Source organism: Somniosus microcephalus, chromosome 1 (assembly GCF_052327205.1).
Source record: "Somniosus microcephalus isolate GS21.2 chromosome 1, FLI_Smic_1.0, whole genome shotgun sequence".
Taxonomy (NCBI): domain Eukaryota; kingdom Metazoa; phylum Chordata; class Chondrichthyes; order Squaliformes; family Somniosidae; genus Somniosus; species Somniosus microcephalus.
Genome location: NC_140987.1, coordinates 200,915,579 through 200,933,505, shown reverse-complemented (window position 1 = coordinate 200,933,505; position 17,927 = coordinate 200,915,579). Strand labels below are relative to the sequence as shown.

At 53.7% G+C, this 17,927-nt stretch overlaps 1 protein-coding gene across 1 annotated transcript; it reads right to left on the bottom strand.

Annotated features, from left to right (window-relative positions):
- Positions 1-1,500: 1,500 nt before the first annotated feature.
- On the bottom strand, positions 1,501-17,679 carry LOC147124549 (uncharacterized). The gene is made up of 3 exons (XM_085981447.1): positions 17,659-17,679; positions 2,922-3,105; positions 1,501-2,762 (listed from the first exon to the last, which is right to left on the bottom strand). Exons 1-3 carry the CDS (start codon positions 17,677-17,679, stop codon positions 1,744-1,746), a joined length of 1,224 nt encoding a protein of 407 aa, XP_085837573.1. The 3' UTR covers positions 1,501-1,743.
- Positions 17,680-17,927: the final 248 nt, after the last annotated feature.

The window sequence follows — 17,927 nt, the reverse complement described above, 5'->3', positions numbered from 1 at the left end:
GGCACCTCCACTGACCTATAAAGCCCAGCCATTTTGGTGCAATGACTTCACTGCTTTGGATTTCTACACAGAGACCAAGGGACAGAGATTCCAGATTTGGGACAAGATAGGAGAGGTCTTTCTGGCTTCTGGCCAGTGCTTTGACATTTGACTCTTGCTGATTTCACTGTTGCGACCTTGATTATGGGGGCTGCTTGGGGGGCCAACATTGAGTTGCAGCATTATGTGCGGAGGGCTCGCAGACGCTGTGAGAGACGGGCAGCCATGCGTAGACACAGAAGGGCCATCAGGCGTCGCCAACGTAGGCCTTACGCACCCAGGCAATACCGGCAGCAGGTGTCCTATGTCACCATGTCTGCGGCACTTTGTGTAAAGAGGCTGCGCTTCAGAAGGGAGGTGGTTGGAGAGATCTGCCAGCTGCTTCACGCAGATTTGCAGCCACAGCTCATGTCCAGGACGTCTCTCTCGGTGGAAGTGAAGGTCACGGTGGCTCTCAGCTTTTATGCAAGTGGCTCGTTCCAAGCCGCTGCTGGAGACATCACGAACATGTCCCAGTTCGCCGTACATCGCTGCATCCGGCAGGTCACCGATGCACTGTTCGCGAGGAGACACCAGTTCATCTCCTTCCCCATGACCCAACAGAGGCAGCAGCAGCGTGCAGTGGGATTTGGCAGGATCGTGGGCTTCCCCATGGTGCAGGGCGCCATTGACTGCACGCATGTGGCTATGCGGGCACCTATAGACAATCCCGAGGTTTACCGCAACCGCAAGGGCTACCATTCCCTCAATGTGCAGCTGGTGTGTGACCACAGGCAGCGCATCCTAGCTGTAAATGCCCGCTTCCCAGGAAGCAGCCACGATGCTTTTATCCTGCGCCAGACTACTGTGGCTGACATGTTCCAGGCACAGCCTCCACCAAGGGGATGGCTTATCGGGGACAAGGGCTACCCTTTGTGCACATGGCTCATGACCCCGCTCCGCGCGCCCAGGACCCCAGCGGAGGACTCATACAACGAAAGCCATCAAGCAACAAGGAACGTCATAGAGCAAACCATAGGCGTCCTCAAGCAACGCTTCCGCTGCCTGGATCACTCCGGCGGCTCTCTACAGTATTCGCCGGATAGAGTGTCCCAGTTCGTCGTCGTGTGCTGCATGCTGCACAACCTGGCTATCCGCCGGACGCAGGCACTGCCACCTGACATTGCACCACCACCTGAGGAGGACGAGCAGGAGGACCATCAGGAGGAGGAGGGGGAGGAGGAGGAGGAGCAGGCCAGGAGGGGGCCAGAAGGCCCAAGGGCCGTACGCCGGGGGCTTATTGCTTGACACTTCTAGGCCCGCTGTGAGGGAATGGCCTGTGGGAATGAGCGCACCTGAAGGCAGCCGCTCCGGAAGCCGTCAGCCGGTTAACGCAGCAAACACTTGAAACATGACACCTGGACAAGCTGAATAAATAAAAACCTTTATTGAACAAACTGAGGCCCCTTCCCACATGAAACTCAAAAACACAGAAGACACCCAAAAAACAGTCACAAACATATGTCACTCCCCCAACCTGGGGAGGACTAACAAAAGTTGGCCATCCACATGGCCTTCAACATTGGCCGTAACAAAAAAAGGGCCCCCCTCGCCAACAGAAAGACCCCCATAAAAACACAAAATGCCTTCAATTTCGGCCATCCACAAAAATCAGCCCCCAAAACACAATCCCCCCCATATATACAATGCCGCAGAGACCACACTCTAGCGGCTGTGCCGAGAGGGCAAGTCCTTAGAGAGCCTTCCCCGGCCCCTGCCCGGCCTGCTGCTCCGCCTCAACGTGGGCCCTGTGGCGGCCTCAAGGCTGGGGGAAGGCTCATGAGGGCCCCCATGCGTCGCGACAGATGCCCTTGGGGGTCGGCCAACACGACGCACGTCCCGGGAGGGGCCGGCTGCTGATTGGTTCGGCTGTGGCTGGCCAGCATCAGTGGCAGCAGCAGCTCCTCGCACCCTGGCTGGGGGAGTGGCAGTGTCGGATGCTCCAAGGGGGGCAAGCTGGCTGCTGCCAGGCGCGTGAGGCTCAGCAGACACAGTGGCAGTCGTCCGGCCTGGCAGTTCAGCTGGCGCAGCTATGTGCTGGAGGCCAGCCCGCTGTGTTGCAGCAGGGCGGCGGGTGCGGGTGCGACGCCTCTGCGTCAAAGCGAGTATGGCAGAAGTCAGTGACCGCACTGCCCGGGTATGTGCCTCCAGCTGCTGTGACAGTGTTTCGAAGGAACCACCTCTCTGGCGACTCTCCTCCTGCAGTGCCGCGAGTAGTTCGACCCCCCTGGCGTGCGCTGCGGCCAGTTGCTCCACCCCCCTGGCCTGTGATTGGCCGAATGCTGCCACACTCTGAGCCAGGGACTCGATGGCGTGCGGCATCTGCTGCACAACCCCCATGAACTCATGGTGGCGCTGGTCAGACGCCACCAAGATCTCTTGCAGGAGGCGCACCTCCTGGCCGAGGCCACTCTCCGGACTGGAGAGAGGACTCTGCAGCTGGGGAGAAGCCGGCCGAGCTGGCCGACCCCTGCCGCCTGCCTGGACCCCACTGCAAGCAGGATCTGCCCTCCCCTGCAACACCTCCCCCTGGCTCTCCTGCATGCCAGACGTCCCCCCTTCATTGCCATCCCCTGGCACGGCTGAGGGCTCGCCCGATGGCCCGGCTTCCTCCTCGTCCTGGACGTCCTCCTCCTCCAAGGGCCTGGCACCCGGCGCCTCAGGGACCACCTCCTCCTCAGCAGCTGAAAGCAGGAAGGCACAAGAGTAGCTTTAAAGTGAGGACAGGGCGTCAGCGAGGGACGCCTGAGCGGTGGCATTATGCGCATTTGTCCGTCAGTGGGAAAGGATTTAGATCGGAAGCACTAGGGCAACGAGAGAGCTGCAAGCAGTCATCTCCTTACCAGTGGCTTCCAGCACAGGGTCGGCATCCCCGATGGCTACAGGGCCAGTCACCCGGGGACGCAGGAGTCCAGCGACGCTCTCCTCCAGAGCACTTAGAGCCTGGTAGTGGGGCCGTCCACCACCGGTCTCCAGCCGGCTGCGCGCATTTCTTGCCAGCTTGGCCTGCAAGAGAAAGGACGGACTCTAAGTACAGTGTGGTGCCCTGTTGCTGTGTGTACTGCCTCCCATGGTGGAATAGCCTGGCCAGTGTGGTCAGTGCAGAAAGTGCTGCTGATGATCATGCCAGTGGCATTGCTGCGTGAGGAGGGCTGCCCATTATGCCTTTGAGGTCCCTTTGCCCATAGTGTGAGGCTCACATGCAAGGATGAGGAGGACAGTGAAAAGGGTACTCACCTTCACCAGCCGACAGAGGTCATTGAACTTTTTACGGCACTGGTCCGCAGTCCTGGGCACATCTGAGTTTGAGGAGACCCTGCGTGCGATGCTCCTCCAGGCTTTCCTGAACTCTCTCCTGGGAGCCTTTCTGCCATTGTCCGGGCACAAGATGGGTCTTCTCTCCTGGACAGCATCAATCAGCACCCTCAGTGCATGGTCTGAGAAGCGCTGGGCTCTTTCACGGGCCATCTCCATCTGTTCTGGCGCTATTTTGTCCCACCAGCACTGTTGAGGCCTAGCAGCAGGGCTCCAGTGTGCAGGGCGTGGCAGCAGTCAAAGTTGACCCTTCCCCCTTTAAGAGCAGGCCGGCGTCAGGGTGTCTGCTGTCAAGCAACACATGACCGCACCTGCGCTGCGCCCGGCATCGGCGTTATCAGGCCGCAGCGCCGGTTTAGCACCGGAACCGAGCATTGCAACGCCGGTTTCAGCGCTCGCCAAAACTCTTGGCCAAATCCACTGAATTTCGGCGCGGTTGCCTGCAGTTTCCGGCGGGCGCTAAATTTACCGAACGCCCGACTTTAGCGCCCCAAAACTGTGCAAACTGAATTTCTAGGCCATACTGTTTTATATATATAGATACAGCTCTGTAATTCACCTAGCATTCATTATTCTGTTCATCATTCTGAGTCTGCTGTGCTTCAGTGGGTTATCACTCTCGCCTCTGGCTCAGAAGGTTGTGGCTTCTAAATCCCTCTCCAGAGACTTGAGCACAAAATTCTAGGCTAGCACTCCAGTGCAGTACTGCAGGAGTGCTGCTCTGTTAGAGGTGTTGTTGTTTGGATGAGACGTTAAACCAAGGCCCTGCCTGCCCTCAAAGATGGACGTAAAAGATCCCATTGCACTATTGTGAAGAAGAGCAGGTGAGTTCTCTCCAGTGTCCTGGCCAATATTTATCCCAACATCACTAAAAAAAGCAGATTATCTGGGCAATATCATATTGCTGTTTATGGGAGCTTGCTGTGCGCAATTGACTGTCGTGCTTCATTCATTACAACAGTAACCGCACTTTGAAAGTACTTCATTGACTGTAAAGTGCTTTGGGATGTCCTGAGATTGTGAAAGGTGCTATATAAATGTAAGTCTTTCTTTTCCTTCTTTTTACTGAATAAATCACCATTGTTTTGCTCATTTATACCTGAATATTGCATTTGAGCATTCATTAATATTTGCCCAGATACAAGGGGCTAAAAATTGAATATGGCCAGAAAACAGGCGGTGTCATGGCCCAATGATGTTAAGCTGCGCCGTGTCAAAATGGTCTAGGTAGCACACAAAATTCATGCTCAGTCCTCATTAACATGATTATGATGCTGATCTCAGCACTAAAACCGCTGCTCATTGGCTTACCGCTCAACAGATGGGCCAATATCGGGTCCAGTGTAATTCCTAGTCATGTTTGGCACAGGCTTTATTCAGTACTTATGGGGGAAGTGCATCGATGATACAGCACTTCATTGTCAATGCAGTTCGAACTCCACCTGAAAGCAGACGGTACTGAAAACAGATAGTGGAGCCTCAGCACAGGGAGAGAGCCCAAACGTTCTCAGACGTGACTCTGGAGGCACTGTTGGTGGCCGTGGAGAGGAGGCAGGCTGTCCTCTTCCCGCAGACTGGCAGGAAGCCCTCGCCCCATACATCCAGAAGGCTCTGGCAGGAGATATGTGACGGCCAGCACTGTGGTGCCACAATCCGCTATCCAGTGCAAGAAGAAGTTTAATGACCTCACACGGGTGGTCAAGGTGAGTGAAGGCTTCAGCAAATGCCACATAATACCATCTGCACCACAAGCCTCCCACACTGCTCAATGCACCACCTCCCCAGCACTCACCTAGCAACAATCGCTACCTATCACTACTCAGACCTCACAATCAGAGCTTCACTTCAGCCTCACAACCTTACTACTGCTGCAACACTCACACCCACATCTCACACCTTGCACACACTGACAGCTATTCAACTATGGCAGGCACATCACCCAAACACATTGCACTACATTGCAGGTCAAGGTCGCGTATAACAGGAGGCAGCAGTGCCAGACAGGCGGGGGGGGGGGGGGGGCGGGGAGGGAGCAAGCTGCCATGCAGGACCTCAATCAACTGTAGGAGTGAGTGCTGGAGATCATTGGGCAGCAGGTCATAAAGGCCGTGGCAATCGGCGAGGTTGAAGCCCCTGGGGAGAACAACGGTATGCTAATCCTTCTTCTCACATCCCACTTTCCCCTCATCCTACAATCTCTTCTCACTTTCAAGTTACTGATGCTGTATTCATGGATGTCTTGCTTCCCCCACCTCCCATCACCATAACCTGACTATTCTGCCTTTCTGCTTTCAGATAATCAAGACCAAGCACCAGACCAGCCTATACTGGAGGCAATGCAGGAGAGCAAGCAGGGAGAAGAAGAAGACACAACATCACTGCAATTGTCACTTGTCGACACCAGCTCAGAAACTGGCACTGCGCATAAGTTAGAGGTTAGTGTACAAGCGGGATCTGCACAGGGTGAGTCATCGGGTACGAGTGGGTTGCAGCAAGGCCAGGGAGAAAGGGTTGCTTGGGGGCCAGCTCCCCGGAGGGCGAGTTCTGCTGCACACGACTCAGATGAGGACCTCGATGGGGCGGCCTTCAGAAGAAGGTTGGTGGGCATGCACACCAAATCACTAGGTGCAATGGCAAACCTGCCAAGAGACTCTTGGCAATGTTAAGGAGCATGGAGGAGTCCATCTCCAACATTGGATGGGGCTTTATGCAGAGCTTGGAGCCCAGAATTTCCAGATGGAAAACTCCTGAAGAGACCGTGTCAACCCAGACATGATGCTGCGTGTGATGGGCGATGTCACGGCTGCCATTGTAGCACAGGCGGAAGCGACCCAACGTCTTAGTGCTGCAGCAGAAGCGCAGACCGTTGTCCTGCAGTCTTAGCTTGCTGACATGCAAGATCAGACTGCTCTCATGCAATCTCAGCTTGCTGCCACCCAAGCTCAGACTTCTGCCATCATAGCTAGGTTTATCACTGTCGACCGGGGCTTGCAGGGTGTCACAGAAGCCCAGCAATCTGTGCTCCAACAGATTGCAAGGAATGCTGAGGTGCTGCCCCGGGGGAGTGGCAGTGGGTCAGTGGAGCAGGATTCTGCTGTCCTCTCTCAGGATGACAGCATTCCTGTTGCCACCACTGCTACTCCACTATTGCCTTTGCTGCTGCCTGTCAGCCAGCCAGCCCAGACTGCTGCCGCCTGTCAGCCAGCCAGCCCAGACTGCTGCCGCCCATGCTGAGATGTTGCAGTCTACAGCCGGGCTTTCTAGGTCCAGAGCTGCTTGAGGTCATCCTGCAAGGCCACCTGTAGTCTCCCCCACTGAAAGTCAGCAGCCTTCTACCAGCCATGCTGTAGCCACTGGGGGAGCACTTTGTAGGAGCACTAGATCAGGAAAGGGCACCTGAATGATAGGCACTAAGGGATTGCACAAGGGTGAATAGTTGATATCATTTGTACAAATTGAATGTTGATAAATGTAATAATTTTGTTTATAATATTTTGTGGTGGCTTTCATGTCAGCTTTGTGCCCAGGAGGACACTGTGATATTCCATGACAGAAGGATGGTATGATGGGGAAGTGGTGAGCAACGGGGATCTGGGATTTCAATCATTGGAATCAGAGGGGGTGATTTTCCCACTGGAGGCGAGATGGAGGCGGGTTTCAGTTTGGGTGGGTTTGAAACTCACCTCCACTGATAGGTTTCAAAATTTTGCGATTGTCCCATGATTGTCCACCTGATTTCAGAGGTGTGGGATGCTCTTGCTCAATTAGTGTTTTGGGACTGAAACTCGCCTCTGTTGACAGCACTTTTCCAGTCTGTTTTTATGGCTTCTTGCTCCCTTGGCTCACTCCACAGCATTTCTGCTTCTCCTGCACCACCTCCAACATCTTTTGGGAAATCTATGTCCAATTCCAAGGCAAGGGCCTACCCGAGGCTCTCAGATGAGGCGCTTCAAATGTTGCTGGAGGGGGTGAGAGCTAGCATGTAGGTGCTCTTCCACTCATCTCGGAGGAAGAGGCCTGCCAAAGAAACCAAGGCTGTGAGGGTACAGCTGGCAAGGGATATAACCTCCAGATCTGTGTGCAGATTGGGACACTGTTTCTGTGTATTGATGAAATGCCATCCCTGTTGGAAAGCATTAAAATGATTTGAAGCCAAAATGTTGGCGTTATGCCATCTGTTCTTTCAACTTAGCAAGCTCCACATTGCGGGCACCGCCACACTTGCGTTGTCTGGTTGGTGGTCTGAGTGAAAGGAGGCCAGAGAGTCATGCCCATTGTCAATGAAGTCCTAGGATGGAGCCAAGGACATGTGCCAACTTGGGCAACCTATGCAAATCTGGTCATGATAAGTTCATCCCTTGCAGCTCTGGCAGCAATGTGCTCGTGTGCTGCCACTGCCGCTGGTCGATACACCGGCGCACTGACCTCCTCCTGCTCCTCCTCCTCCTCCTCCAGATCCTCCTTCTCCTCCTCAGCCTCCTCCTCCTCCTCATCTTCATCTGAGGAGGGTTGGAACTGAGCTGCTTGCTCATCAGGAAGCTGTAAGCCATGACGCTGTGTGATGTTGTGAAGTGTACAGCAGACCACGACCATTCTGGAGACCCTGTACAGTGTATGCTGCAGGGCTCCATCTGACCGGCCAAGGCAACGGAAGTGCATCTTCAACAACCCAATGGTCTGTTCTATGATGGACCTGGTCGAAGTGTGGCTGACGTTGTAGCGCTCTTGGGCCTCGTTAGCTGGCCTCCTGATCGGCGTCATTAGCCACTTCTTCAGGGGATAGCCTTTGTCACCAAGGAGACATGATGTCTGCTGATGATCCCTGGAAGGAGCCTGAGGCAAAGCAGTTGAGTGCGGTGGTGACTTTGACAGCCGCTGGTAAGGGGCGTTTCCCGACCTCCAAAACCTGCACTGGCAAAATCCCACGGAAGCAGGTTGGAGGCAGGTTCTGAACCCGACCTCTTTGAATCTAATTTTCCCGCCTTCCCTGCCTCCAAACCCGCCTCATCCGATGACAGAAAATCGCCCCCAGATTCTGATGAGGTGTTAACGGACGGCCCATCCAGAAGGGGGATTAGCTGCCTGCCTCCTCCCTTCCTCTTCTTCCTCGTCTTCCTCTTGCTCATCTTCCTCTTCCTTGTCCTCCTCCAGAGGTGGTCCCGCAATCCCTGCTGGCAAGGGCTGCACCCTCATGATGGCCAAGTTGTGGAACATGTAGGGGGTTTTGCACAGGCGTGTTCGGGTCAGTCAGCTTTGCCTCTGACTACCTTCCTTGAGCGGTTCGAATCACTCGCCCCCTGGGTTGTGGACACCGGACTTAGATACAGGCAGCGATACAGAGAAGACTCGAGGAGACAGGTGGTTGGATGCAAACAAAACCAAGATTTTTATTGAAGAGGAAAACTTGATACAATTTTATGGAAAATCACTAGTGTACACTTCTACAGGCAAAAATTACAAGAGAGTCATAATAATACTATACACAGGGAAATGGGGAACACACGGCACATCGAGGGAAAACAATTATCTTAACAATCCCCTTTTCCTTATCCCACCCCCTATACCTAACTAGGTTAATCTATGAGGGGTCAGAATTCATGTTCACCAATCAAAAAGGGTTTGTTAGACGCAAAACAGCAGTTGGGTTCGGGGTTCGCTCTTGGTGCTCTCTGGAGTCTGCCGTCGTCACGTGGGCTCCGGGTGCTGCAAGGGCGTTGTCCAGGTTCGAGTACCCCAAAGTTAAAGTCTCTGCTTGGGTACTTTACCTTGCAGGGATGGTCCTTTGTCGACAGCTTGAGTTTGCATGAAGGTAGTCGCAGCTCAGCTGGGGCTGAAGGCCCGATGATTTGAAGCCTACCCTCAGTTGGCCTTCCCTCCGGTGGTCTTCCCTCCTCCTCCCCTCGTCGCGTCCCGCTTCGCCTGGCCTGAATTGCCTGTGTTCGCCCGACCCGGTGCCGGGGCGAGTCCAGATAGAGTGGGAGAGGGCACAGGCAAAGGCCAGGGGGTAAGCGCGGGACGGGGGAAGAGCGGCAGCCATGAGAGCGAGGGGCCGAAGAACCGGGGAGCGCCAGCACCAGCACAGCAGCAGGAGAGCAGAGCAAGAGTTCCCCGATTGCTACCTGGGGGCCTTCAATTATACCTTCGTTGAAAAAACCTTATCTGCGTGCCAAATCAGGTTAGCTCTTTGTTTTAATTTTGGCGGGCTAGTTAAAATAACGGTAGCAATCTATACTGACGGTTTTTAGATGGCCGGTAATTGCATCTACCGGCCCGATAATTGACTCGTATTGTCCTGAAAGTCCTTGATGGGCTTGTCAAGCCTCGATGGATGTGCTTAATCTGTTTCCGATTATGTATGCAGACTGCTTGATGGCTTTAACTGTAGGCCTCATTGAATTTAGATCTGTCTCCAATTCGGTCTAATACATAATTCACAGTTCTGTCTGGGTCCCAAAACACAAAGTTCTTTTCACAGAAAACCTGCAGCCTTAGTTTCGATTTCCCCCAAGCTGCTTGCGCTGCAGAATCCATTTTGGAGACCCGTAAGCTTTCTGCCACGAGGTACGGATGCCATCTTGGGTACCCTTTATAATTCAAAAATGTCCACGCAGGTTCCCTTTTATCGATAATAACCTTTGGGGAGATGCACAAATTTTACAAATCTTACACTCGTCCCTGTGATACTAAAACTTGCTTGAAGTATCATACCTTTTAAACTGAGCAAAATTTTTCTGACCCTCCATAGTCAGCCTTCCCCTGTAATTATCTATCTAATATACCCACGACACATGCACTTCCCATTCCGCGAAAATGTAGTGTACATCAGCATACAAAGCGCAAAATTACAGGCTTTACACACACATCCAAGCATGGATGGGGATCCTACACCCCTGCACCACTTGGTACACATATCTTTATTAAACCGCGTCACAAAAATACAAAAGAAAAACCTTTAATTAAAAATAACAAACGCAAAGAAACAACAATCCTTTAATCAAAATCCAGGGAAAAAGACTTAAACCGGCGTATCTCCCTCCACCTTTACATAATGTTCTTTCCAAAAGCTCTGGTTTTGGAATTCTGACCACCGACCTTTTCCCTTACACTGAATGCAAACTAAATACAGCACTATTCCTAACTGGCAAACCACGAGAATGTGGGAAGCCAGTCTGATCCACGAAGGGACCTCTATATTATTGAAAAGGTTCCACCAGGGTGGAGTCACAATATCCAATATCTTAGTCCCTATCTCTACCGTTTTCTGCTCGAGAGTGTAGAAATGTTTCTGTGAAACTATGACGGCTTTTAGAATTTTGGTCAAATGTTCAGGGAGAGGGGGAATTTCATAGCCAAAGTGCACTACGTACTTCTGCAAGTTTGTAAAATTCTCCTTCACAGTGAGGTGAACAGTGGAGGGTTCAGGGATGGGGACAATTCGCTCCTGGGCCACTCAAACTTCTGCCTTGGGTTTAAAACAGAAACTGCTGTCACTAACCGGGCACCAGCTGTGCTGTCTGTGCTGGTATTGGGACGCGCCGCTGGTGACACAATATGTCCCACCCCCTATATATGCTACCTGCGGGCGAACATGGCCTTGTGCCATTGCCTCCACGGTGCAATTTATAGGCTTCGCATCAGCAGCTCTGAACCCACACTGCAGTCTGGAGAAGGCATTCAAGTGCTGGGGGCACAGGATTATGTGTGCTCCCCGGCTCCGGCACCCTGAGAGGTCAGTACCTGTCATAGCGTGCTCTCACTTAATGACGTAAGGCAGGACCGCTGTGAACCGAATGTGTGCACCCCCTTGAATGACTACAATGTTCTCAACCCTGTATACCAGGGCGGGTCGGGCTGTCCTACCCATGACCGGCATCCTAAGTACTACTCCCATGATTGTGTGGTTGGACCGCCCACAATCCACGGGGACTGGATAGGCTTCGGAGGCTAGACGGAGTTGGCACGGGCTCAATGTGTTCTCAAAAGGGTGGAGGGCTGCGAGGTGCTTGTTGCTAATCCAGGAGGGGACTAAACCTTGTTTTAAATCCTCCAGGTTACTGCGGCCCTCACCCAGTAACCACACCCCTTATAACACGCACACCTCATTCTGCGCAGCCTGGTCAGAAGCATTTCTGTCCTCCCTTATGAGAGCATTTACCGTCTTTGCGTGCTTTTCCAACTCGGCTATGATCTCTTTTAAATGGACCATCATGGCCTGGTCCTCATGCAACTCCGAGCCCACTACCTTGTTCTCATCCAGTAATATCCCTTTGTAGTGGCGCTTCGTAATTTCCGAACATGCAGCCACTGAGCTTTGAGGCTTTAGCAACGAGTAGACACGTGTCGAAATAAAACGTTCCAAACCATAACTTTGTCTTTAAACTGTTTACTGTAACACCTTACAAACAGAATTACAAAGCAAAACACGTTTAAACGAACACGGTCAAAAACTGTATTGCTCCAGCCCTCAAAGCTTCTGCCTCCTCCAGCCTCGTGGTGCTTTTGCTGTAAAATGGCTGGATACCATGTGACAAGCTTAAGGACTGTACCATTGTAGCAAGAATAAAGGGGGTCACTCAGCCTATACTATTGTAACAAGAAAAGAGGGGGTTTCTCAATACAATAAGTCAGTCAGGTAAATTAACTATTATACTATTTAACCAATATTTTAAAGTATTTTCTTTCTTAAACTTTCATGACTCTTACACCCTTTTAACTGTGTTTTTAAACCGTTTATCTGGGTCTGCAGCTCTATGTCATCCAAGCTGTTGATGACAGAGGACCCAGTGTTAAACGCAGTAAAAACATCATTCCATACACCCCTTCTTTGTCTCCCTGGGTGACCAAAAAATTCCCGGCGTGTGGTATAAAGTTCGGTTTTGTCCACGTGGGCAAAATCGAACTCGTAAAATTTCTTCAACATGTCTTTTAATAGGGCCTGGTATAGCTGCTCTGTTTCTTTGGGGCACCACTCCGGTAAATGTACCTCCGTGAGATTTTAAATCACGGACGCGACCGCGTATTGTACCCCCTGGTACAGCATCTGATCGGTGGGGACTAGTACCCACCCATTCCCTGTTCCCTTGGTGGTGGTGGGGCAATCTTCCCTGGATAACCTCGCCGCCTGCGCCATGGGCAAGGGCTTAAGGGGGTGGGTTACCAGCTCAGTGGCATTGACTGGGATCAGGGAGAATGGGACTGCGCACACCTTCAGGCTGGTATCCCACCTTATCCCTTCCCCGGCGTCTTGCCACTGCTGGTGGAAAACAATGGATATGCCTGCGAGGCAGACCTTCTCTGACCCCCACATACAGATGTAAATCCCTTGGTCCGGTTCCCACCACTTGTCCCAGCACACACTCAGTCCTCCATGAGTCCCGGTAATTGTCCGATGGGTGTTGTTACCCAAACGCTCCCATTCGACTTCGGGGTTCCTCATGTCCTTGCTCAACTTTCTGAGCCACCACCATCTGTCCAGTGGAATGTGTCCTTTGCATGTTAAACATATTTGCTTTCCAACGGTGACTCTGACCCTCGTGGAAATGACTCGCACCCGGGGGCACAGGAGGGAGGCTTCCCCGTACGTGAATCCGGTCTGGCTGGAGTACTGAGACGAATTGGAACCCAACCATCCTGGCCACCTTCCCTCAAGGAAGTAGACAGCGGTCTCCTCCGCATCCCGTTCACCGCTCCCATCGATCGCCAGGGGTGCCTTGTCTCCCAAACACCCATAGATGTGGGAGTCTTGGACGTCGCCCCTCCTCTCCTTACTCATCCCGATTAGGGTGAATAGGACCACGATCCATTCCATCCCGAACATCTTTCTGCAAAAAGATGTAAAAAAACATGCAGCCAGGTCCCCAAGAGATTCTCTGGCTTGGTGAGGCAAGTCGGGTCTCGCGACCTCGACCCAACGATACACTCTTAACAGGCTGCTTAACTTAAAACTACCCATCACCCTATTTAACTTAAATTACAAACAACCAAACTTAAGCTAAACAACTACACCTTACTTAAACTTAAACCAACTATATACATCCACCGCCCGTCTCTGGGTGGCCAGGCTAATCCCTGGTCAGACTGCGGCTCGCCGCTACCCCCGGCGTGACCGCACCATCCTTCACGGTTGGTCCCTCGCAGCCCGAGGCTGCTGGCTGAGGACCTCTGTCCTTGGACCTCTCCCTGGCTCGAGGGGTGGCCCTTGGTAACTGAAGGGCCGGTGACCATGGCTCAGCTGGGGCGTCCGCAGGGACTTTCTGGGGGCTTTGGCGGGTGGGGCTGTCTTGGCCGCTGAGCCTTTTACCCGAGCCGCTGCTCCCCCATGCTTGACCCCTCCCGAACCTGGGTTGGGGGCAGGTAACTTTTCGCAGCCTGCTGCTGCGAGCTGAGAGTCTCCGCCCTTGGGTCCCATGGCTGGGTCCGGGGCGGGATTTTCAACCTCAGGTCCCTCCCTCTCTATACCTGGGTTAGGGGCGGTGTTTCTGCCCTCCAGTCCCTCCCTCTCGTCTGGATCCCAGAAGAGTGGGGGCGTGTCCCAATCGATGGGCTGGATGGCCCCTCCCTTCAAGCAAGCCACAGCGCCTGCTTGTGTGGTCTGTGAACTCGCTCGTGCTGCAGGCTGAGGATCTTTATCCTCAGACCTTACCCCAACTGGCTGTTTTCCCCTTTCAGGCTGAAACAGTTTGCACTGGTTGATGTGAAACCATTTCGTACGCCGGGGCATCTTCAAGGCGTACACCATGGGGCTGGCTTTATCTACAATACTGTAGGGCCCCATGTACAATGGCTCCAAACTACCTACCCAGGCATAGTATCTTACCATGACCTGATCTCCTATCTCCCACTCGTGGTGCTACCTCGGCTCGAGCAGCAATCGGTTCCTCCGATGCTGCCTTCCCATGTTCCCGGCCGCCTGCTCATGGACCTGCTTCAGGTGCTTAAAAAGGTTTCGGGCGAACTGGTCCCAGTTTACCTCCCTGAGCTGACCCTCCGTGAGTACCGGGGCTAGTACATGGGTGGGGGTCCGCATAACCCTGCCAGTCATCAGCTCGTATGGGGAATACCCAGTGCTTTTAGACTGGCTGGCTCGGATCCCCATCAAAACCAACGGTAGGACTTCGGCCCATTTACGGGGCGAGTCCACCGTTTCCTCTCTTAACCTTTCCTTAAGGGTCCGGCTCATGTGCTCTACGATCCCCGATGACTGGGGGTTGTGGGCTATGTGCCATTTCCCCTCGATGCCCAGCAGCATCAGGGTGTTCTGCATCACCTGTCCGGTGAAATGACTTCCTTGATCGGACTCCAAGAACTGTGGCAGTCCCCATGAACTGTGGCAGTCCCCACCTCGAGAACACTTCCCGGACTAGGATCCGGGCAGTACCCAGAGCTGTGGCAGCTCTGCAGGGAAAGGCCTCTACCCACTTGGTAAACACGTCCACCAGGACTAGGCAGTACTTATAGCCTCCCTGGGCAGTGGGCAGGGGCCCGATGTAGTCGACTTGTATCGACTGCCACGGTCCCTCTACCCTCCTGACGTGTCCCATGGGGACCTTCTGCAGGGGTCAGGGTCATTTGCAGCGCACACGAGACAACCTGTACAGAACTTGCGGACATCGTCCCTGAGTCCCGGCCACCATCCCGCCTGTTCCACCCGTTGCCAGGTAGTTTCAGGCCCGGGGTGTCCCGCTCCTGGACCCCCATGGGCCAGTTGAAGGAATTCCCTCCGGTGCTGCTGCGGTACAACCCACTGCCCCCCCCGGAACAGCATACCATCTTTGATGGAGAGAGTCGCTGTGCCATATGGACCTTCTATCTCCTTTCCCTCAGCTATGGTGCTGAAGACTGTTTTGAGGGCGGGGTCTTGGGCTTGGACCATCTTGAGGTCCGGGGCTAACACTACTCCTACATTCCCTTGGGTCCTGTTCCTACCTCTGACCGCCGCCATGGGTCTGGATCCAAATGTGTCCCAGAAAATGCCTGTGCGGGCACCCTCCTTGGCGAGCAAGTCAGCCTGCTGGTTGCTCTGCTGATTGTTCTGTGGAGGAATGGGCCTTCACCTTGTGGATGGAAACCTCTCCTTCCTCCCCCACTGCTGCCAGGATTTTTTCCAGCAGGGGCTTTACTGTGAGGGGTCTCCCGTCAGCGGAGGTGTATGCGCGGTGGGACCAGATGGCCAGGTACTCCGTACACGAATTGCACATAAATATACTGTCCGAGCAAATCGTGTAGGGGGTGGGGAAGATCTCGGGGTGTGTAACAACGTACACTACCGCGGACAGTTCAGCCTGCTGGGCGCTCATGGTGCTGGGGAGCTTGATCGCCAGGGCAATGTTTGCCGCTGGGTCGTAAACTCCACACCCCGTGAGACGCTCGCCAGCAGATACCGTGCTAGAACCGTCTACACAGAACTCGCGGCCTGTGGGATATATCCCGGCCCGGAAACCTATGTTTACTTCCCAAACCGCTTCTATGGAACACCGATGGGCTGTTCCGGGATATGCCATGTTGGCTGCGAGCTTTGGCTCACAGAGACCCTTCACCTTCAGATCCATCTGTGAAAGGAGCAAGGTCCAGCGGGCAATGCAGGCACTGCTCACTGTCCCATTCTTGATCCTCCCGTCCAGAAGCATCCGGGTGTGATGGGTGAGGAGGGTGATGGGAGAGGTGCCTGTGAAGATCAAAGATCTTATCACAGCCCAATGTGTGGCCAAAAGATGCCGTTCACAATTGGGATAGCTCCTTTCCACATCTGTGAGTATCCTGGAGGAGTAGACCACCGGCCGCAGCCGGCCATGCCGCTCTTGGAGCAGCACAGCACTCAGGCTGTCCCCGCTGGCTGCTACCTCCAGGAAAAACTCTTACCCACCATCTATGGCTCTTAAAGCTGGTGTGGTCTGCAAGTCTTCCTTGAGCCTGACAAATGCTGCCTGGCAACCCTCATCCCACAACCACTCCACTCCCTTGTGTCGGAGTCGGAGCAGAGGGGCTGCGGTAGCTGCATAGTCCTCAATGAAGTCTCTACAGTACCGGGTGAGCCCCAGGAAAGACCTCACACCCGTTACTGTGTTGGGGACAGGTAGTTCTTGTACCGCCTCCCTCCTAGCCTTATCTATGGCCCTTTCTCCAGCGCGCATGGCCAGACCGAGGAATTTCAGCTCCTGCTGGCCGATCTGCACCTTCTTGGGATTCACTTTGAAACCATTCTGTTCTAACAGCTCTAGCAATTCGGCCAGTAGTGGGCCATGCTCCTCTTTCGAATCAGTGAACAGGAGCAGGTCATCCACATATTGTACCAACTGTCCAGGCTGACTAAAGTCCTTCAAACTGTCTGCCATGCACTGATGGAAGATGCTGGGGCTATTATGGAAGCTCTGTGGCAAACAGTTCCACGTGTACTGTTGCCCTTTAAACATAAAGGCAAACTTGTACTGATCCTCCCTCCTTACAGGGATGGACCAAAACCCATTGGAAATATCCAGCAGCGTGAAAGTGGTCGCGGATGCTGGGATACTCCCTATCAGGTCGGCAACTGCTGCCACTGTAGGTGCACAGGCTGGGATGTTACTATTGAGCACCCGATAGTCCACCGTGGCCCTCCAGGAATTGTCCGGTTTTCTAACCGGCCACAACGGAGAATTCACATGGGTGGCTATCGGCCTCAGAACTCCCTGCTCTACTAACGAGGACATGGCTGCTTCCATGTCCGGCTCTGCTTCCCTGGGGAAGTTATACTGTTTCTGTGGTCGGGTCATGGGGTCCCCGTCTACTCTGACCTCAAACCCTGTGACCCTCCCGCAGTCGTGTTTGTGAGTGGCAAATGCGGCCAGGTGGGCCTGCACAAATGCCTGGAACTCTGGTGGGGTGTTGCTGACCATAAGTTCAAGGTTATAACCCTCTTTGGGCTTCATGGTGCAGAGGGTCCCCTTCCCTTCCTTACCCGGGATAACTACGATCTCACCGTCCTTTACCTTTCCTGCCCCCCAGAGGCAGTGATTCCTTAAATCCACCAGGATCCCGTGACCTACGATAAAATCGGCCCCCAGGACCCCTCTTCCACCCTCCACCCCAATTCACCAAGACACACGGCCACTTGGAGCAGAGCGGTCCTATCCGAATGGCGAGCGGGATGGAGACCGAGCCAGCCTGTTCCTTACCCGTGAACCCCGATAGACTGTATGGGACCCTGATAGAGAGAGGTGAGGTGGTGGGGTTAGCTGAGTAGATCACGGTGCGTGATGCCCCCGTGTCCAACAGATCAGTCCCCACTACCTTTTCCACCTCCATCTCCATCATGCTCACCAATCAAAAAGGGTTTGTTAGACGCAAAACAGCAGTTGGGTTCGGGGTTCGCTCTTGGTGCTCTCTGGAGCCTGCCGTCATCACGTGGGCTCCGGGTGCTGCAAGGGCATTGTCCAGGTTCGAGTACCCCAAAGTTAAAGTCTCTGCTTGGGTACTTTACCTTGCAGGGATGGTCCTTCGTCGACAGCTTGAGTTTGCATGAAGGTAGTCGCAGGTCAGCTGGGGCTGAAGGCCCGATG

What these genes read in the sequence shown, in the direction of transcription:
- LOC147124549 (XM_085981447.1), bottom strand. Translation starts at nt 17,679, where the DNA reads ATGGAGATGGAGGTGGAAAAG. An exon ending in TGGAGATGGAGGTGGAAAAG is followed by an intron (nt 3,106 to 17,658) that starts GTAGTGGGGACT and finishes CACTGTACTTAG; the next exon opens with AGTCCGTCCTTTCTCTTGCA. An exon ending in CCCTGTGCTGGAAGCCACTG is followed by an intron (nt 2,763 to 2,921) that starts GTAAGGAGATGA and finishes TCCTGCTTTCAG; the next exon opens with CTGCTGAGGAGGAGGTGGTC.